Below are 27,349 nucleotides of genomic sequence, written 5' to 3'. Positions count from 1 at the left end.
GCCAGACCTTCCTCCACAGTGCTGTAGAGGAGGGTCTGGCTAGTCCACACAGCACTCCTGGATGGGAGAACAACGTGTTCTGGTTTATCGGCATCGCTTTAAACCAATCACAATCGTCTTGGAAAAAAACTCTGATTGGACAGATAGTCAATGTGAACATGTCAAATGACTAAACTCTTTAAACTCACTCCTCCAGTTACTTCTACTGTTATTAGACAACTAACCTTCATATAATCTTCAAGTTTGACCTTGTCCATAGCAAGTGCCTGTGCCAGAGCCTTGAAGTCCACATGGTTCTTCCTCATCAGGAACATTTCATGTTGGCTCTGTGCAACACAAAAGGACACAGAACATTAATAACAACTTAGTGAGCTTTTCATACAAGCAGTAGAAAGGCACAGGCATCAACCAAAGGTCACCCTCTCCCTCCAACTAGCTCTGAACGCAGCAGCTGGGCTTCTGGCAGGACCAGCCCTGGCTTCGCTCCATTTGCTTCTCTGTTCATTTTAGAACTGATTTGAACATTTTACAAATCCCTTTTAAAGCACACCTGGGTCTGGCTCCAATTCGCTGAATCCCACTCTTTTTAAATCATTTGTTAGAACCTATTCGAGAATGTTCCAAAGTTAGACACTTACACATTGATCTTGGTATTGAGGTAGTTTACTTGGGAAGAACTTGCTGATTTTAAACAGAGTATCAACCATTCCTCGGCCCCCCCTGAGCATCCACATAATGACCTGGATGGGGAGAGGGAGGGAGAGAGAGAGAGAGAGAGAGAGAGAGAGAGAGAGACATCAACAAAATGGGAAACAGAAAAAATATATAGAAACACAGCCAATAATTACCTGCAGCTGGAACATAAGCGTGAGTTATGCTTCTGGGTAAAATCTACGGCGTTGCTACGTACAGTACTTCTCTCACTTTGTCCCTTGCTCTACCTACCACGCACACACACACACACACACACACACACACACACACACACACACACAGGTATATACTGTACTTCAGGTCACTTAGGTACGCTACGGTGAAACCTCTGTCGAGCTTCCCCAGAACCATAAATCACGCTTAAGTAACAGCGATTCTGACCCCCACTCCTCTCCATACCATGGTCTTGAGGCCAAACATGATCTTCATGTGTTTGATGGGAGCCACCAGTCTGGGCAGAAGTGTGTAAGTGGCTTCCAGAAAGCTTATCACTCTCTCAAAGTGCTCCATGTCCCTGGTCTTCACGGTGGAATATACCCGGGCAGAGGCAACATGCAGCCTCCATGAGTCTTCAAGGCTCAGAGGCTGCGAGTCCACATCGGGCCAATTGGAAGGGTCCACAACTGTAAAGAACCATAATAAAGCTTGTCACGTCCCTTCAGAATTTACTATACTTGCATTGCCAGACCACAGGGCTGTGGAGGAAGGTCTGGCAATGCGAGACTAGTCGATGCCTTGACTTAACGGCTTGGGTCTTGTAGCGGTAGGGAAACCCCTAAAAAATGTGATCTACCAGGTTTTGCAGTGACTGGCCTCAAATGTTCTTTATCTAAAATAAAGTATGCATTCAAGTGCAGTTAGGTTCAGATTTTGTGCTCAGTAGTTTGCATGCACTTCACCAGGGAGGGGATAAGACATCTGACGCTTTTATCCAAGGAAACAACTGCTATATCCTGTATGTCAGATGTGGTACGCCACTGGAGCAGCTCGGGGTTAAGTGCCTTGCTCAGGGACACATTGGCCGATGAATCAAAGTGGGAATCCAACCTCAGGTCTCTCACACCAAAGGCATGTGTCCTATCCCCTGGGCCACCCGAGGACCATACTGACCACACTGGGGTTATTCCCTCCTTACAGCAGCTCAGATACAACAACAGACCAGAAAATAGACTTTACATAGCAATATATATATATATATATATATATATATATATATACATATAACGTGTAAAAATGTAAAGGCTTAATCTGAAAAGAAAAGTAATTAATCTTTCAATTAAATGTAGAGCAGTAAAAAGTACTTCCCTCTTCACGGCCCTGACTTAAAAGTATAAGTACTGTAAGGTTGGAAGTACAAATATTTATTAAGATGCATAATTCCTACAGGAAACACACCCTGAAACACAGGTAATGTTTTGAATCGGCAGAAAGTTTGGAACAATACAGCAGACTATTGAACTAATAATAACAACAACAACAACAATAATAATAATAATAATAATAATAACAACATGAATAAATCGCATTTGCAGGCGGACACCTTGTTGCAGAAGAAATCCCCAGAATGCAGGAAATGAAGTGTTTTATGATCAACATGTCCTACACTGAGGATTAATGTTACAGCCCCCCCCCCCCCCCCCCCCCCCGGAGGTATTAAAAGGACGGCTACCCTAGCAGGAGCATGGCTATAAATGGCCAACATCCTGATCTAGTCTAATGACCACAGTCAACACAACATGTGACATGAATCCGATATTTTAAATGATTCGATCTTCAACTGTATAATAATTTAAATAACGCATATGACTGGAATGTATAACAATGAGACTATAAGGTTACTCGTTATCGTAATGACGGTGCTAGCTGACGTCAGGGGGGTAGTAACACGAAGTAGTTCTAGCGACCTTCCTGGATGTCGATGATCTGGTGGGCCCAGACATGCTCTAGGATCCACAGCGGGGTCCTGGGGAAGTCCTCCAGGCGTCCGTCCTCGGGCTGCAGCTCCGATCCCTCCATCAGTGATACTGCAGACTGGGGGGGGGGGGGGGCAACGGGTCTCAGCCCGCGGATTCTTTTTGAACTCCCATTCATGAATGGGCTGCCAAACCCCCCCAAAGCCGGACATGTACAGACAAGTCGAGGATGTGAACTCCCAGTTCTGGGACCATTGGACTTCCTTGGTCGACCTGACTGGCTTTCAGAATAAAGTTTAGTAAAGGAAGTGTGCTCTGATAACTACGTGGTCCACAACACGGGAAGACTTTTATTGTGAAGTTGACTGAGCCGCGTTGTTGACCCGGAACTAGTTCCACAGAGCCGTGAACGCCTCTCCCCCGCTCTCACCTTCATCCTGAATATCTCAATATCTCAATATCTCAATATCTGAATGTCCTTTTCAGTCAGCATGAAGGCGTACACACTGTAGAAAGGTAACGTTGAAATGTGAACCTACTACGCTAAGTAGCTAGTAGCGTCTTCTAAATAACTACAGCAACATGCTAACGGCTGAGCTCTGGTTAACTACGAGCCTGTGCTATGCAGTGAGCATGTTTTGTAACACCGGCGCATCCCGTCGGCGGAGTTTACCTGCCTGCTTGGGTTTGACTCATAGAATGTTTTATATATATACAGATATAGAGAGAGAGAGAGAGAAAGTCTTTCCACATACTTTTGGAGAGGTCTGTAACTAATAATTGTTGCAATTGATATTGATAACATTGATTGTTTTGTCTATAAAACATTAACATCTAAGAAGCTGGAATCAGAGATTAAAATAAAAATCATAATAGTTGGGGATTCATTTAAAAATTGAGAACTAATCGAATATCTTTGCAGCTCAGTTTGGCGTAGGGGAGAGTGGCCCTGAACGAAGGGGCCCCTGTCAGTAAAGCAGGGGTCTCATAACAGCTCCACATGTGGCATTGGGTCTTCAGGCCACAGGGTTAAGAATTTTTCTAAATTCTTTATTTTTTCTAATATTTTTTCCTACAGCGCCGTGCGTCTTCCCACCTTCAGCTCTACCATGAACGCAAAACCCTGTGTGTCTCTGCTGCAGCGCTCCAGGATGGGGTTCAGACTTTGTGCGTCCACAGCGCCTCGCTGCAGTGCCGGGCCGAGAGCAATGGAGACTCCCACCTGTCCTCCAAACATCTCCCCCCAGTCCCCTGTACCCTGCAGCCGCTCTTACTCCAGCAGCATCAAGGTGCGCCCCTATCTTCAGTACATGAAACGCAAGGTCCTACCCCCTCCCAGTCCTCCATACAGTCATGTGTGCCAGGTAGGCGACCCAGTGCTGCGTTCGCATGCAGCCGCTGTTGACCCTGTGTCGATAGCGGACCCTGAGATCCAACAGGTCATCAACACTTTGGTGAAAGTGATGCGGAAACTTGAGTGTGTGGGACTGAGTGCGCCTCAGATTGGGGTGCCACTCCGCATCCTGGCCCTGGAATATCCCGAGAAGATGCTGAAAGAGAGTTTGCCTGCATCGAGGGAGGCCCGTGGTCTCTCCGTCCAGCCCCTGAGGATCTTTATCAACCCCCAGCTGAGGGTCCTGGATGGACGGCCCGTGCTCTTTCAGGAGGCCTGTGAGAGCATCTCAGGCTTCTCTGCTGCAGTTTCACGCTACCTGTCCGTGGAAGTGTCTGGTATGGATGCTTACAGCTTAATCCTGTGTTTTTGTCGCTTTTAAATTATTTTCTGCCAAAATCTCCTTTGCTGAGACTGTTCCAGCTATAAATAAAAAACTTAAGCGCTTTGAGTAAAATTTGGCTTTCTAATCTGTCCCAAACATGAAAAAAAAGTTTAAAAAGGGAAGATGCTGATGCTACACTACATTTCTGATGGGGAATAAAGATAAGGTAGGTTTGGATTGTCCAGAAGGAAATCTGTTTTGGCCAAACAGAATTTATTCTACACACCATCCATCCATCCATCCATCCATCCATCCATCCATCCAGCATTGTCAAAGACAGGCTGGAGAGTGGGATCCTGTCTGACTCCCATGATTTTCATGTTGTTTTGTGTTAGCCAGGTAATCTGGGCTTTCAGCTGAACACACAGTTCCATTGTCTCTGATTAGCAGATACATCAAAGGGTAATTTCTGATGCATTTCTGTATTTTGTTCTTGTCCCTCGGCATGCTCACCCTGCAGGTCTGAATGAGAAGGGCGAAGCGGTCTCGTGGCAGGCCAGTGGCTGGCCGGCTCGTATCCTCCAGCACGAGATGGACCACCTAGATGGGGTCCTCTACATCGACCGTATGGACAGCAAGACCTTCATCAACATCAACTGGCAGGCACACAATGAATAGAAGACCCTTAGGACACAGCATACGCATTTCCATAAGAATCTCTAGATCGGAGTACATGCAGTGATTTGACAGTTTTACTCAACTCAGATCAACCCACATTGTCTTGAAGACATGGTGTCTACTTAATCTTTCATGTGAAAAATCTTGTGGCTTGCAGAAAGTGATACATTTTGATGTCTGGTTCTGGCTGGAATAAGAGCTCGATGTCGGGCTCATTGTGGACTGCTTCAACTGAAAATCCATCACTGGAAGGGAAGTTTCTCGGATTGCTAGAAGCTGCAGGCCCAAAACCCCAAAGCATGTTCTGTAGCCCCCAGGTCTATGTCTAATGAATAAAGAGACGGATATGTTCATTTTAAAAAGAGTTGAATCATAAACAATCCCAATGAATAAATACAACTAAAATGGAGCAAAGGAGATCACCCATTATCCTCAATGACTTCCTTTTGTTCAACTTGTAAAAGTGGTCATTCTACTGGTTTTACATGTGAATGGAGAAATGGATGGAACATGGACCTAATCAAGTTTGGACAGGGGACAAGAGCAGGCATGACCCAGGAGAAACAAAAATAACAGCTGAAATATATATATACTTTATATAGATAAAAATATATATTTTCATGGATCTGTCTTTATGCTAAGGACATTTAAACTGTTTGCGTCATTGTAATGTGAGAGGACAGTCTGCATTGCATTGTAAGGGCCAGTAAAGGGAGGATGACACCACAAAATCCCGATGCTCTGAAATGGTTCCGCGGTCTGGTCACTTTGCATCCAGGTTGTCACCTTTCTGCATGCCAATCTCATGACTTACAAACACTAAATATGTAATACTCAATGACATTTAGGGGATCGTTTGGCTTTGGGCCACACAGCAACCTATTCAGCTATGCAACTACTGTTCTGTCACCCAGCTAAAAAAGGCCATTTTCTTTACAAAGCTCACATTTGGATAAATAGGTCAAACGCATAAATCATTATTGCCACCCATCGTTTTTAAAAGAAAGTACGTAGTTTTTCTCTAAAACTGAAAACTTGTCAAAGAATACTCAAATACCCTAAGGAAATGTTAAAGGGATGAAACAATTAGTCAACAGAAAAATAATCCACAGCATTTTTGATAAACCATTAATTACAAAAGGTTGTAGACTGTTGGTTGGACAAAGATTAAATGGACACTTATCCCTAAGGAAATTGGGATGACCTTTTTATTTTAACAATTTTATCCGTTTTACCGTTGATCAAAATAATCAACACAATGATAATGAAAACCATTGCTTTTGTATTATAAAACACATTAAACGCAGACACAAAGTGTATTGACCTGTTTCTTTTACTCCAGTCTGTGTGCAGGTAACATCCAGATGAAAACTTCACACTAAATTACATTTGAGTGAACCAAGCGCACAAACTGTAATCACAACTTCCAAGTCTTAACAATACATAACATGGTCATAATGCTGGTAATGGTAAATATGGCCACGTACAGAATAACTAGAGGCAGGTTCAGCCCAAACAAAACGTAGCAAAACTTTTTTTAACTGTAAAAAGGGGGTGCGTTAAACACCCTGCTGTGTGTGCAGTGCACTGCTTTTTTATAACGAGTTTCCATACACGCCGTGGCTGATTGGGTAACATCTCTGACACTCCTCGAAGCTCGATGCACACGCTCAGACCGCTCTGAGGAACCATGTCCTTCAACCCGGGAGCAGTCGCCCAATGGTGCGTTGGGGGATGGAGCGTGCCCGTGATGACAGAGTGATCAGAGTCTCAGAAAGGAGGACCAAAATAGAAAAGTTGGAGCACACTCAATACTGCATTTCAGTAGTGTCAAGGCAACATTTGAATTTAGATATATTTCACTTGATTTAAACAAAAGGATTTCTGTTTGCAGTACGCAGATTTAAGGCACTGTGATTTTGCTAGCTGTGCCTCAGTGCAATACCTTTCAAATAGAAATCACACAGAAGACGACTGGTCAAACGTTTGGCCACACGTGCACACAACAGGATTTCTGTACCAACAATCGCTACAATACTCGTTTCCACAATATCTGCACAGAACCAGAGGCTTTCTGAAGCAGGCCCTCCCACAGGAGCACACTCCCAGTGGCTTGATTGTGTGGTGGTTTTGGCAGAAGTCTATCTCTCTGCAGGAACCAGAGTGGAAGACGCCACAGCTGAGACACAGGACTTGGGGGTCCAGCTGGGTGAGGTCACAGCAGCCATGGTAGCTGATTGGATGACGAGATGGGATCATTGACTTAGGGTCATCACACAGAGACAGGGAGGACATTGCTGCTGCGCTGCTGCTGCTGGTGAGAGTTGGCAATGCGCCCATATCACTCACCCTGAGGCTGCCATCCTGTGGCGACAATTCTTTCATCTCTGTGGTCGTACTGTCGGTGTAGGGAAGCACGCAGTGGGCCATGTAGCAAGTCTGGAACAAGGCACAGGTCATGTTGTGCAATGTGTCGCATTCAACACAGGTATAAAGACGAAGAGGAGAAGATTGGAGACAGCTGCAAAGGTGGTTGGCTTCAGCCTCGCTTCTGCAAAGCCCGGTTGCTTCTCCCTGCAGACTACGTGACTGAGAGTCCGCTCCGTCAAACCTAGACTCCTCCCAGGAACGTCTGTCCCGCTGCCCGCTGGCCGAGGAGCTTCTGGTAATCACGGATTCCAGTGGCGACGTCTTAGTCAGCTGGCAGCTGAGTGTAGAGACGCAGACGTTGTCTCTAGCGGAGACGGCGCTGGATGAGGCGGACAAGGACCTGACTCCGTTGCTGTGTGTTTTGGCAGCAGAGGGTGATGCGCTGCTTGGAGTCACCCAGGTCAAAGAGCGGGGACTCTCGTCCTCATTACCAACCGCCTCCCTCTGCCCCCCGTTAACATGCTCGTCCGTGTACAGATCCACTTCTCCGTCAAACGGCTCCATCAGTGGCTGGTTGACATCCAGAGTCTTCTTGGTGTTGTCCAGGGCCACCTGTTGACATGCATGGACAATGAATTCTCAACCATTTAAATGCATTTCCTGTTTACTAGGAGTCAATCCTGCTGATGCTGAGTTCAGTGCATTCTGCTGTTCTCAAACAGTGGTGTGCCTCAAGCCTTTTTTGGTTCTGACTGAAATGTGGCCACAGCAGGGAGATTTTAGAACTGTCCAATACTCAAAGATTTTGATGAGTGTCACTTAGGGCTGGGTATGACAACCCAGATCCTGGGAGAATAGGTTTGGCTCCAGGGGCATCCAAGCAAAATATGAACTCATTCAGTCAGCAAGATTTCTGTTGCATTTTATGAGCCTAGAAGCCAATCTAAACTGGATTTATATTATCAAAAATATAGGAGAAATATAATATTAGCAGGGCTTCTCAGTAAATGAGACTCACAGATGAGGAGGGAAATGTATTGAACACCAAACTGTACAGCTGCAAAGATTAAACGATTAGTCATCGAGTGATATTGGCAAGTATGGGTAAGCCAATCAGAGGCAGAGTAATGCAGAGTAGAGCGTGACATGCATTCGCCATCCTAGGAAACATTCGAAAACTGTGGCAGGAGGTCTGTATAGTCCTGGGGTCCTCAATGAAGAAGCCCTTACCTGAACCGGGCCTGCAATAACAGGAAGGCCTTAAGCCTTTACACACACCTTTTGTGGTGCATACAATACTAAGCTATTAAATAATTGACATTCATATATTTATACATCACGTTTTAGTGTTAAACATACACGTAGCACCGTAAATCCTTAAGCTTAACTCTATCTGCTGGTGGCTACCATACCGTCATCGATGTGTACATTTAAAAACTAATCACTAATAGGCAGATTCACCTTTAATGCTAGTAATGTGTTGGACTCATGGTTTATGTATATATTTGTTTTTAGAAATTAACTTTTTTTATGATTAATCAAAAACTTGGGGGCCCCCTGCAGTAACTAAGGACCCCCTAGGGGTCACAGGCCTCCTCTTGGAGATCTCTATAATAGAAACTAGAACAAAAATCTGTGTCTTCTGCGATATGTTGCAGCCTTTCCCGATACGTATGCGTATCGTACGTATGCGTATCGAGCCAGTTGATGTTGCAATGACGACTAAAAAAACGACATATTGTTTTGGCTCTAGTTCAGTTCACTCAAACTAAGCACAGCTGAGCAGTTTGACGCAGCCCTAGCTCAACATGTCACATATGTAGGACTGTCACCTCTTCATTCAGACACATCCCATTGTCTATGTGGGATGTGTGTCTGCACAAATAATATGGAATGGAAACTTGGAGATCTCCAATAGAATAGAAACAACGTCTGGCAGCACAGCATGAGTTTGTAATGACCCATGAAAATGAATTAGTGGGGCTGCGGAAGAGGAACGATACCTTTCAAAATAAAGGCAGTAAAACCATGCAGACAAACCTGTATGGTGTTTCCTCTCTGCCTCTCCCTGACCACGCTCAGCTCCCACTGGGCCTCCCCAGCGTGCTTCCCCAGAGCCGCCTGAAGGAGGCGACACTCGCAGCGGGCGAGGAAGAAGGCACATGCCAAGGCGAGGAGTTTCTCCCCAGAGGCAGGACTGACCCTGGGCGACAGGAGACGGAGCTGCTCGTGCCGAGACGAGCTGGGCTGGTATCCTAGCAGGCCAAAGAGTTTCTCAATCTGTGGCATCGACAGCACCGGTTTGATATAGTGGGTGAACATCCCAGAGTACATCTAGGACCCAAAACACAAGGAGGAAATTGGAAATGTTATGATTTTGTCTGTCACGCCCAAAAGTTAAACTACTGAGCGTTTGACCCTGGATTTTTATTCTTGTCAGGGTTGGGGAAAAAAATTGTACTTGTAAATAGTATGTAAATAAAAAAATATGTATGGAGCTGGGGGGACATCAGGGTTTCCCCCCAGAAAACTACTGGGCTCTCACATTAATGCTGCCATCAGGCTGGGACTGGCTGGGCCGGGCCCTCGTCACAAAGAGACACAACATTGGACACTCACGGCCACTTTATAGGTACACCATGCTAGTAAGGGTTGGACCCCCTTTTGCCTTCAGAACTGCCTCAATTTCATGGCATAGATTCAACAAGGTGTGGAAGCATTCCTCAGGGAGTTTGGTCCATATTGACATGAGGCATCACACAGTTGCCGCAGATTTGTCGGCTGCACATCCATGATGCGAATCTCCCGTTCCACACATCCCAAGATGCTCTATTGGATTGAGATCTGGTGCTGTGGAGGCCATTTGAGTACAGCGAACTCATTGTCATGTTCAAGAAACCAGTCTGTGATGATTCCAGCTTTATGACATGGCGCATTATCCTGCTGAAAGTAGCCATCAGAAGTTGGGTACATTATGGTCATAAAGGGATGGACATGGGTCAGCAACAATACTCAGGTAGGCGTGGCGTTGCAACGATGCTCAATTGGTCCAAGGGGCCCAAAGAGTGCCAAGAAAATATTCCCCACACCATGACACCACCACCACAGCAGAAACCGTTGATACAAGGCAGGATGGATCCATGCTTTCATGTTGGAGACGCCAAATTCTGACCTACCATCCGACTGTCGCAGCAGGAATCGAGACTCACCAGACCAGGCAACGTTTTTCCAATCTCTATTGTCCAATTTCGATGAGCTTGTGCAAATTGTAGTCTCCGTTTCTGTTCTTAGCTGAAAGGAGTGGCACCCGATGTGGTCTTCTGTGTGTAGCCCATCTGCCTCAAAGTTGGAGTACTGTGCGTTCAGAGATGCTCTTCTGCCCACCTTGGTTGGAACGGGGGGTTATTTGAGTCACTGTTGCCCTTCTATCAGCTCGAACCAGTCTGGCCATTCTCCTCTGACCTCTGGCATCAACAAGGCATTTCCGCCCACAGAACTGCCGCTCACTGGATGTTTTTTCTTTTCGGACCATTCTCTGTAAACCCTAGAGATGGTTGTGCGTGAAAATCCCAGTAGTTAGCCGTTTCTGAAATATCAGACCAGCCCTTCTGGCACCAACAATCATGCCACGTCAAAGTCACTCAAATCCCTTTTTCCCCCATACTGATGCTCGGTTTGAATGCAGGAGATTCTTTGACCATGTCTACATGCCTAAATGCACTGAGTTGCCGCCATGTGATTGCTGTTAGAAATTAAGTGTGTAACGAGCAGTTGGACAGGTGACCTAATAAAGTGGCCGGTGAGGTATATACATGCACATTCTTTTCATTCCTTTATATACACATTTTAAGTAGATTTCTCAGTTTATATCTTTGCTGTCTCATTTATTATTTAGTATATTTTTTATGTGTGTGAGTGAGTAAGTGTGTATGTCCTTGGTAACTTGCTGCTGTATCAGTGTAATTTCCCAATTTGGGATTAATAAATCTATCCATCTATCTATCCATCTATCTATCCATCTATCTACCTACCTATATATCCATCCATCCATCTAATACTTAGAAAGAAGAAATCCTGCAGTAAAATGAGTTAACACAAATATAAATCAGAAATTCAACATGTGCAGCTCTTTTTTCAGCCAACCTTGACTACTTTGTACTCGTCCCTCCAGGGACCGAGGTACAGGTTTAAGGCCGCTTGCTCCAGGACCTCGAAAGCTTTAGCCAGGCCTCGCAGCCCTCCTCTGGCTTTGACTCGCCCTGCGCAGGCTGCTGCAGATGATGCGGCTGCTGTGAGCGACTCCTCCATCACGCTCAGAGGATCCAGACCCAGGCAGTGTGTCTCCTGAGCATCTCCGTCCTTCAGCAAGACCTCCACCTGCTTCCACAGCTCCTCATCTCTGCATGCCAGGTTGGAGCCCCGTCCCACAATTTGCTGTTCCAGACTGAGATCATAGTTGTCCAATAGATCCCTGGCTGGGTGCCTAGAGATGCTCATCTCTTTTATTCAGCTGACAGTGGGACAAATAGGACATTTTCAACATAATTCATCTTAAAGGTTGACGATTTCACAAAAAATGGTCCATAGCAATTCTAATGCTAACCCTTACTCTGTATCTTAAATCCTTTTCTTTTAAAATGTACTGTATGTACAGCATGTCTGCATATATAGTTAGTACCCTCCATGGTGTCCCTGTGTATGTTGTATATGTTCCGGTAGCGTTGCTGAGGTAGAGGACGGGTTTAACTCGAGCTGAGAACACAGCCACCAACATTTCCCTGCATGCTCATCTCTACAGCTTCAGAGCAGAAACCCTCTGATAGATTATTACCGAAAGTGAAACTTATGACACGTTGGCCTGGCTAGTGAGGAAAGGAAAATGTAACGTTTTTACTTTCGTTATGAGCCGAGGCCAACATAAAGTGTGTCGGTAAAATATTAAATGACACGAGTCAGAGAAAAAGTAACAGTTGTCAGCAGTTTGACGTTAGCAACATTAGCTTAACCTATTTCCCTGATAGCTGCTTTTGCTAGGTTACTGTTGCGTTATGGTCTTTTTTAAATGGCGAGATATTCATACCAAATTTCTTATAAATATGAGCAAATGTAAAACTCGTCACCTTATTTACTACAACAGATTTGATCTCAAATACCAGAAATGTGCAAGCTGTTCTTCAGTTCGCTTCCCTTTCGATCAAAGCCCAGACGCCGCCTCCCGCGGGGAAGACCCCCGGAAGTACCCACTCAGTTCCTCAGAAAAGCTCAAATGTCACGGAAAGAATCTAGTTTAACCTTGTTTTGGACATCTCTCGATAATATATATATCGCTGGGCCTCAAGTTTTACAAAGTATGATCTCGGAACATTAAATTACTAGAATTATGAACGACATCTCAATCCAAAAGAAAAGTACCAGTGTCGGAGCTAAGCTAACGTTACCTAGCCGCTTCAGCTGAAAGTTTGATCAAAGTAGAAGCTTTGATACACACACACACACACACACACACACACACTCACCTGGGTCTGCCACTTATTCACATGTGTATCGATTAATCAGGTAACTGAAACATCTGCTGCCACCCAGCCACATAGACAGTTAAAGTCACCGTGCAGCCGACGGCCACCTGATTGTCTAGGGACAAAGTAAACATTGTCACGTGGCACGGATTTTCCCAGACGGGTGCGTTTCATAGGATCACCAGGACAGGCCGGAGAGGAGGAGTTCTGCACTGGGAACACGAGTTTAGAACTCAAAATGATGGATCAAAGATAAAACCATATAAGTTGAAAATAGACGACATCAAGAGATGGGTAAATTAATTTATAAAAATGACCAATTTGCCCAGTTTCTATTCAGTCTACTTATGGGCTACTGTCAAAAGCGAGTCCTCCACTAGATGGCAGCATTCCATCTGTTGGGCGCCCTTCTCAAAGACCGTTAATACATTAATATTATATAAATATATGGTCTCTACAGGGGTCGTTGACGTCTTTTAGGGCGAGGACCCTTCAGCTGAAAAAGAGACGGAGCATGGTCCCCTTACATATCCTCTAAAATTGATTTGCATATTAAACTGGACCTCCAATAACGTGTAGGGCGGCCTAGAGCCTTTAGACATACCTTTCTATGGTGTACATAATATTAAGCTAATAAAATAGCAATTGTTTACATATTCGTGTATTTACATACATCATAAGGTTTAGTTAAAATGTGGAGCAGTTAATCCTAAAGTTTAACTGTAGCTGTGGATGCCTTCCTCACCTATACCTTACCATCAATGTTTTGTAATTTAAAAAAGATGGCTTTACAAACAACATGTTGAATTCATGTAAATGTCTATTTTCCCTATCAAACAATAATTTGAAACTCTGAGGACACCATAGGGGTGCCGGACCCCCCTTTGAAGATCTATGCTCTACATGAACCGATTGCCCAGTGGTGAGTGGGATCCGCAGGCGTGGCTTCAGTGACACTGGTAGAAGGGCGGAACGGTGGCCCCTGACTTTAGTTTAAAGCATCCTGGTTTCCCCAAGATGCTCAACACAAGCCAGCAGCTTCACTTCCAGCACATACACAGAGTCCTCCTCCATCCTCCATCCTCCAGCCTCCAGCCTCCTTCCTCCAGCCTCCAGCAGGCCTGTGCAGCTGCAGCCAGCATGTCAAACTCGGACAGGGTTGTGTTAGCGCTAGGAGGAGCGGGAACAGTGGGCTCTGGGATAGTAAAAGCACTGCTGGACAAAGGTAAGCTGCCCAGGGGGCACTTGGACACACACACACACACACACACACACACACACACACACACACACACACACACACACACACACACACACACACACACAGAAACGTCGACCGGAATTATTCTCAATATACTATTTGAAGCCGAAAAGGATATCATATCTATAGTCTCACATGCACATTCATTTGGAGACTGTCAGTTTTACGCACCTGTGACTCTCGCGGACTTTACGCAGGGGGCATTGCATCATGATAAACTGCAGAGCAGACATTTATGAGTAATTTAGTACTTTGTGAGAATATTCTGGCTTTTAAATGACGGTGGTGATGGTGCGTCTGCGTGCGTAAAGTTTCCCAAACTCCAAGCGCTGCACTGAACGATCCAATGGGTGTTTTCTGTGCTGTAGCCTACATTTGGTGCGTAATGTGCCGGTTGGATTGTCAAACGTAACCTTTAAACAATGTAAATTTATGTATTTTTTAGCGTGTTTTGTGAGATTATTTGAGCTTGTGCGTTTCGGTTTCTTGGGATGTTGGTGGTCCCTACAAACACAAATGAGTTGATCTGTGCTCGGGTTTCAGACTCTGAAACATCATCTTTTTTATTATAAAATTACATTTTAAGGTTGGAAGTAAGCTAGCTGAGTGTATGGTTTAGAGGCAGTTCCGCTCCATACAAGCAGCAATCTATTCGGCTTCTTCATTGTGCTGCACTCTGCATGAACCACTGCAGCATGCCATGAGAAGAGTGCACTTGTTTTGGATTTACGTTGCACATCCATAGTTTTGCTGTTTGGATTGAGCAGACAGTTACCATCTGCTGCCCTGTCACGTTTGTCCCTCTGCCTTGAGAAACACATTTGGACAATGTATGTCTGTTAGTGAATGCTCATTTCCATGTGAAAGGGATTAGTCCTAAATTATATGTGTCAAAGGTGCTGGTTTTGTCTGTCTGAACAATAGATAAATGTGTCTGATATACTGTATATCTGTGTGTGTGTGTGTGTGTGTGTGTGTGTGTGTGTGTGTGTGTGTGTGTGTTTTGTGGGTGTGTGTTGTTTTGTTTGGGTGTGTGTGTGTGTGTGTGTGTGTGTGTGTGTGTAGGTTTCAAAGTTGCAGTGATCTCCAGGGACAGCAGCCGGCTGGAGAGGCTCCAATCGTTCGTATCTCCCAACACAAAGGATAACCTCACCACTGTAGTGGGGAATGTGGGTAGGTTTGGTGACGGGAGGAGAGCGGGGGGGGGGTGCTTCAAGACAAAGACTGTTACCAGCAGTTTAAACCAATCACAATCATCATGGGCGGGGCTAAGATCCGCACGGAGCCACGGTGCCTCTGCTAAATAGTCTCAGGAAGGAAGTTGTTTTGGTGGTGAGACATCCCTGGAAGTTCTGGCAATAACAGAGCATTCTCAGAAGGGGGACGTCCTGGACATAGACTAGATATTCTGTAGACTAGACTAGACTTTCCTTAACTGTCTTAGCAGAACCACCAGCTGGAAGCTTTTCTCTTTAGTTTCCTCTCTCCGTTCCAGGGTCAGAGGAGGGAGCTGAGGAGGCGAAGAAGGCCCTGCTCAAAGCCGTGGGGAAGGTGTCAGACATCGTCTCCTCTCTGGGCTTCAGCTGGTGGCAGGGAGGACCCCCACACACCCAGTCTGTCAAAGACCTACACTGGGTGAGCCTGACCAATACAGCACATGAGACTGCCAATGGTTTGGATTAAATCGTGAATTTTCTGTGCATTCAGGTAGCTATATATACACACATTCTATTCATTTTAACAGTTCTAGTGGAGGCAGGAATGTAGTCAGTTACATCATGTCAAGCTTTGCCAGACCTTCCTCCACAGCGCTACAGAGGAGGGTCTGGCGAGTCCACACAGCATTCTGGGATGGGGGGAAAACGTGCTCTGGTTTGTCTGCATTTCTTTAAACCAATCACAATCGTCCTGGGCAGGGCTAAGCTCCAGCCGGAGTCACGGTGCCTCTGCTAAATAGTCTCAGGAAGGAAGTAGTTCTGGTGGAACATGTATATGATCAGAAGTAGTTTTAGAGATCTGAGGACCAGGTAACCATAGTCCTCAGATTGGACAGATAGTCTAGCTAGCTGTCTGGATTTACCCTGCAGAGATCTGAGGACCAGGTAACCATAGTCCTCAGATTGGACAGATAGTCTAGCTAGCTGTCTGGATTTACCCTGCAGAGATCTGAGGACCAGGTAACCATAGTCCTCTGATTGGACAGATAGTCTAGCTAGCTGTCTGGATTTACCCTGCAGGGATCTGAGGACCAGGTAACCATAGTCCTCAGATTGGACAGATAGTCTAGCTAGCTGTCTGGATTTACCCTGCAGAGATCTGGGGACCAGGTATCCATAGTCCTCAGAAATCCACCAGAGGTTAGAACACCAACACTGAGACAGAGGACGTGGGCGGACATCTGGTGAAAAGATATTCGATGAAATATCCGGCGGCAGTTGAACAATCCCAGAAGGGGAACATTGTGCATATACACTACATCGTGTCTGAATGTTCTGAAGAGTCTTTTCCTCTGCTACAAGGATGACATTTCTGATTCTTGTCCGATTATTTCACGTTTCATCTCCTGTCAACTCTGCAGGTAATTGAGACATTACTTTTCAGCACATTTGTGTCATGGAAGGCCTTCTTCCCCTTGGTGAGGGACGACTCCAACTGTACCTACACATTCATAACAGGTGATTGCTTTATTACTATAAGCACGGGTCTGTCTAATTCATGTAACGGGGGGTAGGAGGTGCTCATCAGTGCATGTGAGAAACACTAAGAACTCATCTTTGCTTTTTCTACATACAGAAGCCAAAATGAGTGAGTCATTCAAAGGCAGTTTGGTTTTCAGAACATGGTGGAAAATGTGTTGGTGTTTCCCAAAGTCCACAATACAAGATATTAAATGAGAGAATTTTTATTTTATGATAGTCCATCAACATACATTACTCTGAACCTATCAGTCAAAAATAATTCCTAATTTTAGTTTCTTTAACTTAGAAATTAGGAATAATGGTATGAATTTAATTGACCATGAATTCCAAAAAGAAGTGTAAAACTAGTGTTAATATGTTGTAATGAAGTTGGCTAAAAAGGTGGAACAGAGACACAGACTTGGATTATTTTATGCATAATAAACAGAGAACTTTTGACCCGGGAGGAAGAGTGCATGGTCGATGGGAAGACAACAAAAGGGTTAAACAGTGTCAAAATCATACAAGACTTGTACAGTTGCGCTGTTTGGTAACCAGGAGTTTCCGGTGTGCCCAGGAGGAGCAGGTGATAAGTTGCTGATGCCTGGGACGGGCTTCCTGACGGTGGGCTCTGCCAGCACCCTGGCCTTCTGCCAGGTCCTACGAGAGGAGTATCCTCAGGTGCCCTGCAAACTCAACCAGGTGAGACTTCAATTAACAAAACACCACAGCTGATAGAAGAGATCTACCTGACCTGATGTGTGGCTCAAAGTGGCAATATCCTGTTCAGGCCTGTTTTAAACAGGACACATGTCTTTTCCCATGAAAGGGTTGTAAAGGATTTGAAATTAAATTGTATTTATTTCATGAGCTACAGCATACATATCAGGGTGACCAAACATCCTCTTTTGCCTGGACATGTCCACTTTTTACGTACTGTCCGGCATCTCTGTTTTTCATGGGACCATTATAAACATGTACATAAAGTGACTGGCACTTTGCACACAATACTACGGTACTTTGTTGCGTGACTTAATTCCCGAGAGGCTGCCTTGGGAGCGGCTCTGAGACACTCACATACAGGGAGCAGATCAGACCGGGAGCACATACAGGGAGCAGATCAGACAGGGAGCACAGACAGGGAGAAGATCAGACAGGGAGCACAAACAGGGAGCAGATCAGACAGGGAGCACAAACAGGGAGCAGATCAGACAGGGAGCACATCAGACAGGGAGCAGATCAGACAGGGAGCACAGACAGGGAGAAGATCAGACAGGGAGCAGATCCAACAGGAAGCACAAACAGGGAGCAGATCAGACAGGGAGCAGATCAGACAGGGAGCACAAACAGGGAGCAGATCCAACAAGGAGCAGATCCAACAAGGAGCAAAAACAGGAGCAAATCAGACAGGGAGCACATACAGGGAGCAGATCAGACAGGGAACACATACAGGGAGCAGATCAGACAGGGAACACATACAGGGAGCAGATCCGATCAGACAGGGAGCACATACAGATCTTAAAGCTCACATGGACACCGAAAAACCTTCTCTTATTACATTGAAAAGGTTTTAAGCGGACACAGTATAGGTCATATTTAGAACATTATTTCATATTTATTTATTTGAAAAGAGCTATTGTTTTGTTACAGGTTGTTACATATTTTATTACATAAGTTAGTTTTATACCATTAAGGCATAATAAAGCATGTTCATTAACCTCTGGCCCTAGTTTTACATTACTTCAGTGGAACGGCATTCATCTGCAGAGATGAAAAAGATTTCTGATCTAATATATGAAATTAGGGCAACTGCTAAATGGTCATGTGATGACTGATCACATGACCAAAGGGTTAAGTTTAGTGGTCGTTACAGTTACATTTCGCCAAGAAAAGGTGACAGTGAGCCAGCCACAGGGCGCCGTGAGGGGATGGTCCTTTCAGCGGCCATTGTAGTTATGTTTAGCCAACAAAAGGTAACCGAGAGGCCCCAAAACGACTGGCTAAGACTAGTGGTTTGGATTAAAACACTGATCCCTTTAAGTATCAATCAAATCAATCAAACTCCACTCTGTTGCTGAAAAGACTTCCAGCCATCCACTCCAAACCAACCGGCCGAGCTACTTTTAAACATTATCAAAGACTTGGATATCATCAGGTGTTTGGATATGCCACACATCGCTACGGCAACCTTTACAAGACGCTGGTTGACAGAATGAAAGAGGGACGCTGTGTCCAACGAGTCCTCCACCGGTAGTGAACTTAGAAACAAACTTATTTTGCACAGCTACATGTAAACATGAATATTAGTGGAATATTTACCTTCATTAGCAGTGTAAACAGCTTAGCCAGAATATCGTCTATTTTTTTTAAAAGGGCAAATACCGGAACATTAAGTGCATGTAAACAGTCATTTTGATGGAATGCATGTAAATGACTATTTGTAACTATTTATATGAATGGTTCATAAGGACTGCTCCTTCATCTCCTTCCTGTCGTCTAACCCACCCTTGCGTGTATCCTCCCCTCTCTCTTCATCCCCGTCTCCCTTTTTTGATTGGTCCTGGCAGGTGAAGATCGACGCAGGTGTAGCCACTCCAGAGCGCATGACACCTGGCTACCTGAACCACCTGGATCTGGGCGAGGCGGTTGCCACCCTTGTGGAAAGACGAAACACCTCCCACACCGTCTTCACCGTCAATTGTCCTGCAGACTTAAAAACTGTCCTTCTGGAGAGGAACCTTTAGACCGGGAATCCCTGGCTCCAGCACTCCCCTGTTGTCACAGCGACACATCTACACATCTTCTGCTCCTGCTCTTACTGAACTCTCCAGAAACACATTTAATATGTCTTTGGTTTTCTTCTCCCACAAGTCTGTACCCCATCCATGCCCAACTTTATGTGAATAGTCTGTTGTTCCAACTCTGTATAATCAGCCGCCTGTTCTCAGACTGTTAACGGTTTGTGTTATGTGTGATATGTCTGTTAAAAAATTGCACAGGATTTGAAATAATCACCTTCTCATTGTTGCCTGCTTCTGTACAAATATCACACTATTCTGTTCTGTCTTCCACATCGTTGGGAGGCATGGTACCCAATGTAATCCCACCATTTCTACATGGATCTACCTAATACACTTGGTAGGAAACTAGACCTCTTAAGCCCAGCCCATTGGACAGAGCAGGTGAAGATTGAAATTACAGGAAGGAGGGATTTTGTTTGGTTGTAAACAACAACAACAACAGGGTGTTTGGTTGTAGATCTACACACCTGGAATTAAAGGTGCCCTGTGGAGCTATGGAGTAATGTTCTGTGTCAGCTCGCCTAACAGAAACGCTTCATAATCTTCCACTGATTGGCGGTTGGTGGCGGGAACTGCTCATAAACATAGCAATGCCCAAGCAAGAATCAAGAGAGAAGATTGCTAGCTAGCAAAAAAGTCTGTAAATAATGCAGGTTTAAGACAAAAACTGACTTTGCAGATGTTTAATGAAGAGGGAAATGGTATTGAACATGTGTGTTAGGCTTACAGAAAGCTTACATGACAACTCCACGTGGTATCTTTAACATCTGGACATATGGCTAAAAGTGCAACATGGTTGAAGAGGAAAGGCGATACAATACTTACATGTCATGTCCTGATATGATTAGGACTTAGGAATACTGTTTATGTTGAGCATTTGACATGTTTTAGTCCCGCGTTTCAGACTTGAAATATTAGGAGAATTTGGCGACTGTAGTGTCAACGTAACTTAGCTTCATGAATTGCGATGACTGCACACACATTCCTGCAGTCTCTCCTCGAAGACCTTCATGGTGCTGCCCTGGGCTGTAGACACAAACCATGACCCAAGTAGTTAGAATCAAGTGGGAAGAATGAAAAAAAGAGTTTTGTCACTTCCGCACCCCTTTTCAGACAATTTGACAAGCACTTACCACGTACCAATAAAAAATATATGTGCCACATCTTTTATCCTGTGTTGATCTTTGGGGTGGGGCGGGTTTGACACATTTACAGTACACCCCCCCCCTAGCGTGACTCTCTGTCCCGTTCTCAAGCACCAGCACCGACCCCCCATGGGCCCCTTTATCTGCCACCCAGTATTTGGGCCATGTCTTCACAGAAACTACCCAGCCTTAGATAAACTAAACAGAAGGTTGGGGGCCCCAGCAGGATGAAGGGGGGTGTTGTATTGTTTACTGTCCCAGTAATGCATACATGCTAACACAACTAGAATGTTAATTTGCCTTGTCAATAAAGATGCCTTTACTGAAGCTCTGGGCTACATTTCGTCATCAGTCACAGTTTTTGTTTTGAACTGGTCGGCTGACAGCTCAATTAGGCCAAATTAGAATTAAACGGCGAGGCAGAACCCATTGGGCCCCGCTCTCTCCCTTCCTTTCTCTCCCCCCGAAAAGGACGGAAACGGTCAAACACACCCACACAACGGCCATGTTCACCCTCTGAAGATGACTCATCTCACTCTAATAGGAAAAGAAAACTGGCTTTTGTTTAGGAGGAACGAGGGGCCACAGCCTTCTAAAAGAGAAAGGACATGTGGATGAGCAGATTAAGTGAAATGAGAGAAAAATGGGTTAAACATTGGCATTGATATAAAAAAGCAGTGTTAGCCAAAAGAATAATGTGGAAATGTAGATTAATTTTAGTCACGCCAGCAGCATGGCTCTAGAGATGTCTGTTGGTCAGGTCCCAACTAAAATATCTGAGAGTATTCAGTGTTACGGACCACTGGAGGTTGGCCCCAAATGGAGAGAGAGCAGGCAAAGAATGAGGAGCTTGATCATATATTAAACAGAAAAAACACAACAGCAGCACCGGAATATAAAACAACACGCACTCTGACACGGAACACCACAACAGTACAACAATCTGACACAGACACAGGCAACACAAACACTACACACACACACACACACACACACACACACACATACAAGTAGCAAGAGAACAAGGGCTGGGAGACATCAGCCAATCACAAGGGAGGGAAGTAAAACTAAAGATGGCACAGAAAATAAGACTGTCACAATAAAACAGGAAACAGAACACATACAAGACCAAAAATAACAATTACAAGACATGACAGCAAACCAGGCTAAGACATTAAGACAGGAAAACAGACTACCACAATAAGACAAGACAGGAAGACAGACTACCACAATAAGACAAGACAGGAAAACTATAACATCCAGTCCGAAAACGTCCCAGTTAGAGGAATTGCTGTAAACATTTTCTTTGTAAAGCATTTCCTGAAAGAGCCAATCAGGCCTGCCCTGTTGCATCATCCACATTTTTTTTAGACACGTCACATTTTCATCATGTAGCTTTGCTAGCTCAAAGTTAGTGGTTTCCCGAAGCGAAGGGATTGTGAGAACGGACGGAGAGGGACGTGTCAGGCTTTATCCTGGAAATGTACCAAAAAGGTAAATCAGACACATATTTAGTGATATACTGTACCATAAAGGGGGGTGTACTCGATACTCAGAGGGAAAAAGGTTGTCAGGGATGTGGCTCTCAGAGCGTCAAACAGACGCTTTGTCATGGCCCTCGGGGGGGAATCCCGAGGAGCTCTAGCCGAGGATACACAAGCGCAGGATTCCCGGAAGCCGTGCAGCTGTAGGAGTTGCTTAGGTTTATATTTTAAGTTTTTAGTGTCTTAGCAGTATTAAGCGAGCCCTGCCCTTTACCTAATGACAGACTTTATTGTTAGAACACGGAGATGATAGCAACCAATAAGGAAGAGCAGTGTAACAGTCAAAAGGTCCTTCTGCTTTTAATTAAAAACTTGAGTGGCTGAGAGCAGACGGATTCAAATTCTAAACCTGAGTTGTGATGTTGGCAGTAACAGCGCTCTGTCCTTCGTGAGAGAGCAGCGAGCCGTCACCCTCCCCCGGCCTGGAGAGCCAATAGGAGTCACAGCAGTCTCCAGGGTTTCCCTAGGTCTGTGGAAGACTGAGGTGCACATACTTGGCGGGATGTTTAGTGGTCCTAACTTAAGAAAATGTTACAATTTTCAACAAAAACAATATGCCATTTGATATGCATTTTGGATTTGATATGCATTTTGGACTCTCTCCCTGTCTACAGCTGTCCTGTCTATTAAAGGCTAAAATGACCAAAACATCTTAAACATAAAAAAGGTTAAAAACAAATCCACTGGGGACCAACTATAATCATTAGATCTGAGAAAATCTGTCATTTAGTTAGTTTTGATGCATTGATTTGAACCCTGAGTATGTATTTAGTAACAGCTGCCTGCATGCTTGTTGCTTTGGAAATGATTGATATACATAGGTTTACACACTCCAGTGGCTCGTGTCGTATCAGCGTCCAGCTTTGAGGTCAGGACTCTCGAGTCACGCCATCTCCGCCAGGGTGTGTCCCCCAGTCCCTGACACTGCAGTAAAACACACTCGTAAACACAGCCGTGTGCCAGCATGTCACACACACTTAACCAACTATAGACTAATTGGTTCAACATGTGGTCTTGTAAAGTGAGACAACACACCTCTCATATTAGGAGGAACACTTGTTTCTTTCACTATGATTCACATTTCTTTCAGGACACTTTTGTTTTTCACAATGTTTTTGTCACTTTTTACAACTTTTTGTCACTTTGATGTTTAAGTCAATTTCTTTCTGCGTTTCTTTCTTCACCGTGCTTTTTATGTTTTTTCTGACTTTTTTGCCGTTCTTTTAGCAACTTTTGTTTCAAATGCGATTAAACTGAATAAAACAGCTAAATTCAAGAAAAGTAGTGAACTGATCATTAATTTTACTTGTAAAGAGCCCTGAAACTGCGCTGTATGGCTAGTTGTTTAAACCTGTGGCAGGAGGAGATGACCCCACAGACCTGGAATGACCCAAGGAACTCTGAAAGTGCAGTTCAGTCGGTATGGGGGCGGCAAGATAAGTGACCTGGAAAGGGACAAAAAAGAACACTCAGTGAGACGGAAAAAGAACACTCACGAAGAGAAAGAGCAAGAGAACGCAAGAGAACGCCAGCAAGAGGAGGATGACAGCGGTGCTGTGGCTTCTGGTGGTGCTCTGACTGATTCCCAGCGGCATGTTGTTATTTCTTCAAGTTCACAGGCTTCTGCTGCTATTCAGCCATGTGCCCATCACAGCCTCCTGCATCCTCCCCACAACACAAACACAGGAAAACATGTCACATCAGCGCCTTACTACTCGGTGTCAAGAGGCAGGGACTGCTCCTTTTTTATATTGAATTGTCTGAATAGATTTTTTGCTGTACATTTAGTGGAAAAGGAAACTAGACGATTTATTTATCTTATTATTTAAGAGACCCATATGCCCTTTTCACAAGAGACAATTTAACCTGTCAAAGCTGCACAGATGTATTTAATTACATTAACGGTACTCCCATTCCATTATACTGTATGTGTGTCTCTCTCTCTATATTATTATTATATTATTATAATAATTTATATAGATTTCTTTTTTTACAGTATTCTGGGGTGGTCGCTGGCCCGTTGCAGGTCTGTCCCACTTCTGCCCCATCTTAGATCTGGACCACTCCCAGACCCACTAGGAGTGCACGGAGGTAGTCTCTACTAACCCATTAATCTCTTTGTAGTAGACCTTCCGTCGGCTGGAGAGCCTGAGAATGTTACATAACGAGTCAGACCACAACACACACATTAAATGATTTAAATATTGCTCTCTTTATTGACCCATCTCTCAAACACACATTCACCAGTCACATATTCCCAACATTTCACAGTAAAACTGTTATATTGACATAACTCTGTTCTTAACAGTTCAAAACAGTTCTTGGGACATCTTTTCACATCTTTTGGACCCATGGAAAATAAAATCTTAAAATATAAGCAAACAAACGACAATTTCAAAAACTGTACTTTTTCAGGCTGTGACACCGGATCCATGTCTGCTTCAGGTGTGTCTTTAAAACACAAACCAAGAATATGTTTGCATATTTTAGCCGCCTATTTATTACACATTAAGTACAAGTTAATTGCCAGTCCAGATTTAACTGGGGAACAAGAATGTGCCACAAAGGCACTTTCAATTCATTTTGAGGTTTAGTAGTAGTAGTGGACTTTAGTAGTACTGCAACCATAACACAACTTGGACACAAATAGGGACCGATTCAAAACTGTAAAGTTTCCAGAAGTTATTTGTACAAGCTGGTAAAATGAATAGAAATCAATGGCTGCCTGGAAGGGACGAATGCACACTCAAGACTTAAAAGCAAGTTAAAAAACTGCATGCTTTGGAGAACGGTCACTCAAGACATGATTTGCAACCGGCTTAAAAAATGCAACACCACCACCAGGCCCTTTTAGGAAAACACTGACTCTGCATTTGCTTAAAACCAAACAGCTTCAAGGACTTTATAGAAAATGTCAAATATCAGTTAACAAGGTCATCCAATCACATCCAATCAACATGAGAATTTCTTTGAAACCATACGTGTGATCATTTTTAAGCGCCTCAAGATTTCCCATTTTAATTTCCAAACAAATTGGTTGCCACATGGCTCCCATTCTTTGGTGGATTTGGGGCAATTGTAGCGTAAAGGGAAGCATTAGGAACTTGGTAAAAATCAGCTGTGAAAATGGGTTTACTGGTTAGCTTTCCTTTGGAGTTTGGGGATTTTGAAACTTGGCATTAAAAGATAAATGCCCTGTGGCAGGCGCGGCCGCACACACGCACAATTACTACATAATTATAGTCCGTTATGCCACACTTAATGCCACCATGCTGTTAAATCTAAACAGGGACTGTCAGCTGGACTTCTCATCCTGTGCTCCCCCACTGTCTAACATTGGTTTAAGATGGCATCTCTGAAATCCCTCCCCCCCCGAGGCGAGTCTGTCTTCAAATAGATACTGTCTAAACTCAAAGCCATCATCCAGTGTAGCTTACCCCTGTATGCTTCAACACCCAAAGTGCATAAATTCATATTTTTTTATTCATAGTCTGAGGACGGATTTTGCAACCGGTCTTAAAAAGAAAAAAACTGCATGCACACAGGCACACAGTCTAAATTATAAGTTTGCATGCCTTTTTTTTTTTTTTTTTTTAAACAAGAACAGAAAATGCTACAGGGAACATGGCTTGAAACTGTTTTCCAAAGGATTTTCTATGAAATGCTATTACCATACTGTAAGAAAGAAAAATATTCGTCAAAGCACACACGATTGGCTACTTTGCTCAGGGAAAAATCGTAATCGTACCTCCAAAATGAAAAACAAATTCAGTAGATTCCCTCATTAGTAAACCATGTTGCAGTAAGCATTTCTTCTGTAAGCATTCATAGTATCCATGACTTCACATCCAAAGGTTCCCTAAGACAACTCCAATCCCTTTAAAAATCCAGTGCTAGTTAATGTGGCAATCCTTTACATTTTGTACTTTAGAGGTCCCAGCAAAGCCCAGCTTCTGACTTGGTTGGACCCAACTCATAGTCACAGGTTTAGTCCTTGGTGTGAAAAGGAAATCCTTAAATATACAATATGTCGGTGTGTTTGTGTGTACAAGATACCATGCGCCTGCACAACTTGCAGGGAGTTGCAGGTTCCGCTGCTGTCTCTCTTGCAGCGGGAAATGTAGGATGAACCGTCAGAACAGCCTACAACACAAAATGGAATATTTTATTCCCTGTACTTGCAATACGTTTTAAAAATAATGTATTCAGAGTTAGGTTGTGCAAATGTTGTCCTTTTGTTGCAAGGAGCTCTCTACTTTTCTCACCGTCTTTTCTAATCTCATTAAAAGAAAAAAGAAAAGAAAAATGTATCTCTCAATCCTTTGATTTACTCGGCCTGTCTGTGGCACTAAGTCACTGCAGCTTTGAGAAGATGTTGAGCGCCCCCCCCCCCCCAATTGCAGTCCACAGTGGTGCTTTTCACCCTCTCTCCTCCCACTGATCAGACTCAGGAGAAAGAACCATACAGACTGTGTTAGTCACTGGGTTAGTCTACTTTTGAAATTATTGTAATAACAATGCATACAAACTACACAAATAGTGGCTTTTGAAAAATCAGCAAAACAAAAGCAGTGTTCATCTACAGTATATCGGTACATTTCTCCAATTTTTTGAGGTATTTATTATACCTGTCTGTATATATTCTGTTCAAACAATCAATAGAAATCTAAATGAGTGCTCACATTTTTACCCTGGACGCTTTAAAGGATTTCTGAAGCTCTGGCTAGAAGCAACTTATTAGATTTTAGAAATGTATTTTGCGTAAGAGGGAAGACATGTAACTGTCTACATATTGTACAAACCATATTTAAAACTAAGTCTGTTCATTAAGAAATAATCCAAATGCTTCCACTTCTTAACGCAGCCACCCGGCAGATGAGTGACAGCTCTGTGAACCACAGTGATCTGCAAAGTTAAATATTTCGCTGTAGTGGAATAATTGTGTCACTGGGAGTTTTGGCGATTGGCAGTTGAGGATGTCACATTTTATAACATGCAAGTGTCATCACCC

At 44.0% G+C, this 27,349-nt stretch overlaps 5 protein-coding genes across 9 annotated transcripts in view; 2 read left to right on the top strand and 3 right to left on the bottom strand.

Annotated features, from left to right (window-relative positions):
- Nucleotides 1-2,883, bottom strand: part of LOC116693383 (uncharacterized) — an 8,866-nt gene extending 5,983 nt beyond the window's left edge. Inside the window, exons 1-4 of the mRNA XM_032522314.1 lie at nucleotides 2,619-2,883; nucleotides 1,114-1,337; nucleotides 639-740; nucleotides 225-326 (exon numbers count right to left, since the gene is read on the bottom strand). Coding sequence (XP_032378205.1) covers nucleotides 225-326; nucleotides 639-740; nucleotides 1,114-1,337; nucleotides 2,619-2,805 — 615 coding nt within the window. The 5' untranslated portion in view covers nucleotides 2,806-2,883. The remainder of the gene's footprint in view (nucleotides 1-224; nucleotides 327-638; nucleotides 741-1,113; nucleotides 1,338-2,618) is intronic.
- Nucleotides 2,884-2,921: 38 nt separating this feature from the next.
- Nucleotides 2,922-5,432, top strand: LOC116693461 (peptide deformylase, mitochondrial-like). The gene is made up of 3 exons (XM_032522457.1): nucleotides 2,922-3,143; nucleotides 3,706-4,358; nucleotides 4,866-5,432. The coding sequence occupies exons 2-3, from the start codon at nucleotides 3,737-3,739 to the stop codon at nucleotides 5,021-5,023; spliced, it is 780 nt and encodes a 259-aa protein (XP_032378348.1). The 5' UTR covers nucleotides 2,922-3,143; nucleotides 3,706-3,736; the 3' UTR covers nucleotides 5,024-5,432.
- Nucleotides 5,433-6,684: 1,252 nt separating this feature from the next.
- Nucleotides 6,685-13,041, bottom strand: LOC116693410 (spermatogenesis-associated protein 2-like protein). 4 transcript variants are annotated; one of them, XM_032522362.1, is made up of 4 exons: nucleotides 12,910-13,041; nucleotides 11,537-11,903; nucleotides 9,434-9,727; nucleotides 6,685-8,005 (listed from the first exon to the last, which is right to left on the bottom strand). In XM_032522362.1, exons 2-4 carry the CDS (start codon nucleotides 11,888-11,890, stop codon nucleotides 6,983-6,985), a joined length of 1,671 nt encoding a protein of 556 aa, XP_032378253.1. In that variant the 5' UTR covers nucleotides 11,891-11,903; nucleotides 12,910-13,041; the 3' UTR covers nucleotides 6,685-6,982. The 4 variants fall into 4 exon arrangements, with proteins under 4 accessions (XP_032378253.1, XP_032378255.1, XP_032378256.1 ...); XM_032522364.1 differs by lacking the exon at nucleotides 12,910-13,041 and adding an exon at nucleotides 12,832-12,870; XM_032522365.1 differs by lacking the exon at nucleotides 12,910-13,041 and adding an exon at nucleotides 12,547-12,569.
- LOC116693392 (VPS9 domain-containing protein 1) overlaps nucleotides 10,845-27,349 on the bottom strand; it is a 37,403-nt gene continuing 20,898 nt past the window's right edge. The window contains exons 17-19 of one of the 2 annotated variants that reach the window (XM_032522335.1): nucleotides 26,479-26,481; nucleotides 19,031-19,036; nucleotides 10,845-10,855 (exon numbers count right to left, since the gene is read on the bottom strand). The gene's annotated coding sequence lies outside the window, so the exon portion shown is untranslated. Of the gene's footprint in view, nucleotides 10,856-19,030; nucleotides 19,037-24,526; nucleotides 26,482-27,349 lie in introns of those variants that run through there. The other variant, XM_032522334.1, reaches the window with a different exon arrangement.
- Nucleotides 13,877-20,007, top strand: LOC116693456 (uncharacterized). The gene is made up of 6 exons (XM_032522452.1): nucleotides 13,877-14,134; nucleotides 15,236-15,343; nucleotides 15,666-15,805; nucleotides 16,749-16,845; nucleotides 17,426-17,550; nucleotides 19,416-20,007. The coding sequence occupies exons 1-6, from the start codon at nucleotides 13,927-13,929 to the stop codon at nucleotides 19,590-19,592; spliced, it is 855 nt and encodes a 284-aa protein (XP_032378343.1). The 5' UTR covers nucleotides 13,877-13,926; the 3' UTR covers nucleotides 19,593-20,007.

The sequence above is a fragment of the Etheostoma spectabile genome, chromosome 8, assembly GCF_008692095.1.
Source record: "Etheostoma spectabile isolate EspeVRDwgs_2016 chromosome 8, UIUC_Espe_1.0, whole genome shotgun sequence".
Lineage (NCBI taxonomy): Eukaryota > Metazoa > Chordata > Actinopteri > Perciformes > Percidae > Etheostoma > Etheostoma spectabile.
This window is presented reverse-complemented; position numbering and strand designations above follow the sequence as displayed.

Coding starts and splice junctions, on each gene's coding strand:
- LOC116693461 (XM_032522457.1), top strand. CDS start 3,737: ATGAACGCAAAACCCTGTGTGTCTCTGCTGCAGCGCTCCAGGATGGGG. Junction 4,359..4,865: donor CCTGTCCGTGGAAGTGTCTG/GTATGGATGCTT, acceptor CTCACCCTGCAG/GTCTGAATGAGAAGGGCGAA.
- LOC116693410 (XM_032522362.1), bottom strand. CDS start 11,890: ATGAGCATCTCTAGGCACCCAGCCAGGGATCTATTGGACAACTATGAT. Junction 9,728..11,536: donor ACGAGTACAAAGTAGTCAAG/GTTGGCTGAAAA, acceptor TTTGGGTCCTAG/ATGTACTCTGGGATGTTCAC. Junction 8,006..9,433: donor AGAGAGGAAACACCATACAG/GTTTGTCTGCAT, acceptor GCATGTCAACAG/GTGGCCCTGGACAACACCAA.
- LOC116693456 (XM_032522452.1), top strand. CDS start 13,927: ATGCTCAACACAAGCCAGCAGCTTCACTTCCAGCACATACACAGAGTC. Junction 14,135..15,235: donor AAAAGCACTGCTGGACAAAG/GTAAGCTGCCCA, acceptor GTGTGTGTGTAG/GTTTCAAAGTTGCAGTGATC. Junction 15,806..16,748: donor CTGTCAAAGACCTACACTGG/GTGAGCCTGACC, acceptor TCAACTCTGCAG/GTAATTGAGACATTACTTTT.